We start from the raw sequence: 5,672 nt of genomic DNA on the forward strand, positions 1-5,672 counted from the left end.
TCCTGTTCTTCCCTGGCCTTCCATCTGTACATTACTATTACTATATTCCTTTAACCGTTACATTTGAGAATTTTAGCACACTAACGACTAAAGCTCAGCCACTACGGGCTGCTGCACGTACTCCTACGTTTTATTTCAGAAATGAGCAGTTATTGGGCATGCCTAGGGTGCTGGGTTTCATTGATGGCTCATTGATGAGGCTCTCCTATCTCCCTCGTGATGCAGAGAGGCAGTCATTCTATTGTAGGAAAGGATTTCTTGCCCTAAACACCCAGCTAGTGAGTACTTTTACAAGAAATCATTTTTGGCATTAACTTTTGTTTGTCTGCATCTCATTAAACAGAGAAACAAATTCTCAAATGCTGCTTTCAATTCAAAATAATTGCTATGGAAGAACCAAATATGTGCATAAAAATACCTACTTTTCTGTACAAGTTTTTGGGACAAAGAAATTTAAGTCACGCAATCAACACAGTTTGCCAAAAATGTATGTTTTTCTGTTGTTTCTTTGTCAAGGGGGCTTTTACCTTCCAACATACATTTTTGGTACATTTGTGAAGAAAATTAGTTTGAGCCACTGTAGCAGGGTGTAGCCTGAGGGTATATTTCTCAACACAAGGGATGGCTTAACATATTGACAATATCAGAATGCCATGAACTTTACTTCAAAGCTATTGACCAGTTTTTTATCACCACTTTCTCCGGAGGAATCCTGCGTGTAAACTTAAAAAGAAGATATCCTATAAAAAATAGCAGTACACACTTGGGCCTCTTTAGAGTAAAGTTCATGACATTCTGATATTGTTAATGTGTTAAGCCATCCCTTGTGTTGAAAAATATACCCTCAGGCTACACCCTACAGTGGCTCAGAAACTAATTTTCTTCACAAATGTACCAAAAATGTATTTTGGGAGATAAAAGCCCCTTTAAATGAGAGTCAAAGAACCAGAGGTTATTCTCAGATTATTCTTTAAATTATCAGGCAACTACTGCTCTGCTCCATAATATTTTTGTGAATGAAAAGTGATTTTCACCAGTTTGGGATTTTCAGTGCTGAAAGATTTAGAAATTCCTCCTACTTCTGCTTCCCTAATAGAATCATTTGTTACTCATTCTTTTCCAGATTTGTGATGGAGACCTCAACATTCTCAATGTAGACGCAAGGTGGCCTGGTTCTTTAACGGATAACTTAATTTGGCAGGCAAGTGCAGCAAGGGATGTTGTTGAACAGGCTTACTGGGAAGACCGATGCTGGCTGCTTGGTAAGAGCATACTAATACATCACCTCAAATCTGTGTTTTCAGTATGTTTGTAAATCCCCTTTTCTGTCTATAGGTGATAATGGATACTTTACTGCCCCCTGGCTCCACGTCCCCATTTTACATGCTGAACCAGGAACCCCTGAGTATTACTACACATTATTCCACTGCCACTGCCGCAATGTGGTAGAGAGATGCATTGGAGTTTTAAAAAGTCGGTGGAGGTTGCTAAGTATTGACCGATCCATCAACTACAAAAATGCAACCTATGCAGGAAAAATTTTCAATGCCTGCTGTGTATTGCATAACTTTTGTAATGCTAGAAGGGTTCCCGTACCACCCCCTTTGTTGGAGAATAACAATGACGATGATAATGTTGATATTGAGCCACTGCCTGACCTTCCATTGGATGTTGAACAAAGAGGTATTGCAGAGATGCAGTATCTGATTAACTTTGCCAACCAAAGGCTTAATAATGATCGTAATAACATTGTGCATGCGTTGTAGAGATTTAACCACCTATCTTTAGTATGAAAATCTTGCACCTTTCTGAAGTAAGTAATAGAACTCCATGTCCATATTGCATGCAGAAGTATTTTTGTACAGACTGTAAAATTAGATGTAAGTGTTTTTGGTTCTTTTCCTCTGTTTTATATGTAGATGCTAGGAAATCCAGCCCACATATTTACTTTGCTTTGTTCATTTCATCCGGGTACAATTTACTTTACTGAGTTTTATAAAGTATGATTTTCAACACATTTTTATATTTTTATCAAAGTATTTCTACTCATTCTTTAGTATGGTCTCTTTAATGGGTGCACCCTACCATGAAAAGAAAGAAACATTTCAGTTATCAAATTGTACCTTGCGAGGATGCCTCTGACATGACTTTCCTTATAAATTTGCTGGAACCTCACACGATGAACTTTTTGTTACATAGTAGCCAACTTAGGCTTAAAATAATCATAAGGGGACTAGGTTCAATTGTATGTTGCCAAAATTTTTAATTTTGTTCATACTCCTATCTTAATTTTGTTCATACTCATATGTAACAAATGGGATGTTTTTTTTTGTGGGGGGGGGGGATTTGTTTGAATACAATTTTAATATGCCAGTTTCACCTACAATTTACAAGAAAACCTAAAATATGGCAACATATGTTTGTACCTAATCACCTGCTTGGGTTCTTTTTAAGCGTAGGTTGGCTTTTTTGAAACTAAAAGTTCATCGTGTGAAGTTCCGGAAAAGTTTGATAAAAAAATGCACAAATGTTGGCATTTCTCAGGATCCACTTAACTTAGATTGTTGCTCAGAAAAATGTGAGAGATGTTATTTCAATACTACTTGAACTATCAAAATTGTTTTCAACTTGCTGATGGTATGGTTTAGGATTGCATTCTCACTTCAACCCCTTAAGTCCCTGACCACATAGCTGTTCAAAAACAGTGTTAACACACTTGTCCATAAGTCTAAGATAAATGTACAAACTGATTCAAAGAAAAAGTGTTGTGGTTTCCTATCAGCCAGGTTAAATAAAAAATTGAATATTGTAATAAGGAATATTTCTGTTTGAAGCTATATAAGTGACAGCTGTTTCTGATTTGGGTTCAATCAAGCTATCTAAACCATGAACCCAGAGAGTTAAATGTGGATTCTGATGCCTTGTCTTTGCTTAATGATTGGCAGAGAAACTAAATATGAACTCAACTCATGAAAATAAGGCTCCATAAAATTTTGGTTGAAAATTTTTCCTATGTGGTCACAATTGTTTGCTATTTTGTGTACACCAAATTATATGCTGTGCAAACATTAAGTAGGTTTAGACAGCATATGCTAAACTTCTTTGAAAGTATGTGCAATTTGAAAATGGGACCTGCTGGTACTGATTCTCATTACTTTGTGCTTGACAAATTGAACAAAATAAAAGACAATATAAAGTGAAATTGTATTTATTTGTTACCGAGGGCAGTGGGATACATTACTACGTGCTTCTTGCTGAAAATTTAAAATTATTTCACAAACAAAAGAATCATAATTAGAAGTACATTTTCGCCTCCTTATGAACATAAAATTAAACAAAAGGAAGAAATTGCAAACCAAGAATAGCACTATAACCACATCAAAAAGACCTACAAATCCTAGATCAGTCTGGGCAAGACCCTTCTGGATGTTTATAGAGGAACTTACAACACAAACAAAAACCATGAGTCATGAATTCAGACAAGCAACAAACAAAAAAGTGAAATTAAGGAGCACTATGCAAAGGTGAGGATTCAACGATGAAGGATCAAACTGACTGCTCCCATCACTTCACTCAACATTTGTAAGTTAAGTTTTAGACCAGCGCACAGTTCCTTCTTCAAAACATTTATACCTGAGAACAAGAAGCACATTTTGTCAGCACAAAGGCATTCAGCCAAATGGTCAAAAAGAAAAAGGGGTAAAGAAAAAATATCTTACCAATATTGTGACCATCCTTTACACCCTCTGGTTGTTCAGGCAACCTCCCCCTGCAGGTGCGTACTCTGTCCTCTGGCATTTGTGGAGTCTGAAATTAGTAAGAAGAGATATATGTCAGACCAATATTTACTGCAATGTGAGGTGCTCACAACTGACTCCTGTAAGTGTCACTTACATCAGGTAGGGTGATAATTTCAGGTGTTATTGACTGGTTAGCCTTCTTTGCAGAAGGGGTCAGTCCCAAATCCCTAGGCGGGGTGTGCAAAACTTTTAACTCGTGAGAAACCTGAAATAGAAAAAGGAAAATATAGTTGCGTGAAGGAAGGACAAAGTAGCTGTCATATTTTGAGCAGTTAATGCTAGAATGACAGCACACAGTACTGTACCTGCGGATTGCCCACTTGCCCCTCATGCAATACAAACATATTCAGCAATTCGTCAGCATCCGGAATTTCTATCTCCGCCTCAACACTTTTGTCCTGCTCAAGGTCGCTGATGTAAATCTGGAAATGAGGTGTTCAACATTGGCAACAAGCACAGGCCTAATGCATCATATCAACCAACATAAGTTATTTAACCAACCTGCTGGTCAACCAATTGATTTGGAGGGGCACGTGCCACCTGTAATTGAATCTGTAAAGATTTACACTGATAAGGAATATAGAAAATATTACGAAAAATTTTATGAATCTATAACAGAAACAAACCTGTAAGGGATCAGGACAGCTGGTGCCAATCGCAGCTGTGATTCCTGTAAGATTCAGCACCTTCTCATGGAGCTCACTAAGGCCGAGCCCTGCAATTTCAACATCTGGGCCGCCACCTGTCCCATTCCTGTACGCAGCCATGGATCTCAGGCTAGCACGAGCACGGGTTTTTACACCCATCCAAGCCTGCAACAGAATTATTAGACAAGTACAATACTCCGGCTTCATCAAGAGAAAGATAATACCAAAATAAATATTATGCACATCAAGTGTCAATTTGAAACTGGCTGGAGAACTTGATCTAAGGGGTCAAGAAAAAAAGTGAAGAAAAGATTTTGGTTGTAGTAGTAAACAATTACTATTAAATAAAATACATACCAACTTCCACTGGTCACCATCCTTTTGAACAGTGGCGCCGGCCACAGTGTTGACTTTGTCAGCTATCGCAGCCCACTTCTGACGGGTTCGGACAAGACCATTTGGTCCCAAGAATTGACCATGCAGCAGCTCTTTGTCTTGACTAATTAAGCGGAGCAGCTCTGCCCACTGCTGTGGAGATGGACGAGCTAAAGAAATAAAGACAGAAAACGAGACAAGTTACAACCCAGCTTGACATTTAAACAAAATCTGTACAGAAAGTATGAGTAAACCATGAATGTTAAAATCGAGATAAGATGCTGAAATGCCCCACGACAGAAATCGTGACTCGACAGAGAACAACAAAACGTATTTGTGTGAAGGGAGGGAATGCCAAGCCATTAGGCAGACGCGAGACGAACTGGGCGAAAATAGTTTAGTTCTCTCTACAGGAATAGACGGAGACGACGTTCCGCAATTATAAAACGCCACAAGAGCAAAGGGAACTGTTTGACACGGAGAATTGTTGAGATTCAGAATGAGACAAGACCAGCACGCCTGCAGCATCACATCACAGCCTATGACGGTGAGGTTATGTCTTGGAAACATCGAGCCAATAAGGGCATGCCGAAATCATGGACGGTCGTAGACATACTTTAATGAAGAGACAATAACATACAAACAATTAAAATTAGGTAAGGATGCATGCCCGTGAAATCTCGGTCCTGGGTGCAAACTATTGTGCCGGCACAGAGACTCCACATTCGACGACGAATGTCAACCATAAAAGTACGTTAGGCGCCGTGCAAGTGGAAAACGTACAGTTACAGAATGATTTCGACTTACCCATTTTACGAATTGAGTTGCAGTTCAGCTAATTGAATCTTGA

The 5,672-nt window shown here is 38.6% G+C and overlaps 1 protein-coding gene and 1 long non-coding RNA gene across 2 annotated transcripts; one reads left to right on the plus strand and one right to left on the minus strand.

Annotated features, from left to right (window-relative positions):
* The first annotated feature begins 158 nt into the window (after positions 1–158).
* LOC127750567 (putative nuclease HARBI1) lies at positions 159–1,935 on the plus strand. Its single transcript, XM_052272544.1, has 3 exons — positions 159–278; positions 1,124–1,201; positions 1,305–1,935. The coding sequence occupies exons 1-3, from the start codon at positions 159–161 to the stop codon at positions 1,764–1,766; spliced, it is 660 nt and encodes a 219-aa protein (XP_052128504.1). The 3' UTR covers positions 1,767–1,935.
* Positions 1,936–3,999: 2,064 nt separating this feature from the next.
* Positions 4,000–5,051, minus strand: LOC113214912 (uncharacterized). The gene is made up of 3 exons (XR_008011749.1): positions 4,805–5,051; positions 4,302–4,612; positions 4,000–4,222 (listed from the first exon to the last, which is right to left on the minus strand). It is a non-coding gene; the product is annotated as an uncharacterized LOC113214912 (long non-coding RNA).
* Between the last annotated feature and the right edge of the window lie 621 nt (positions 5,052–5,672).

This window comes from Frankliniella occidentalis, unplaced genomic scaffold (assembly GCF_000697945.3).
Source record: "Frankliniella occidentalis isolate FOCC.00 unplaced genomic scaffold, Focc_3.1 Scaffold211, whole genome shotgun sequence".
NCBI lineage: Eukaryota > Metazoa > Arthropoda > Insecta > Thysanoptera > Thripidae > Frankliniella > Frankliniella occidentalis.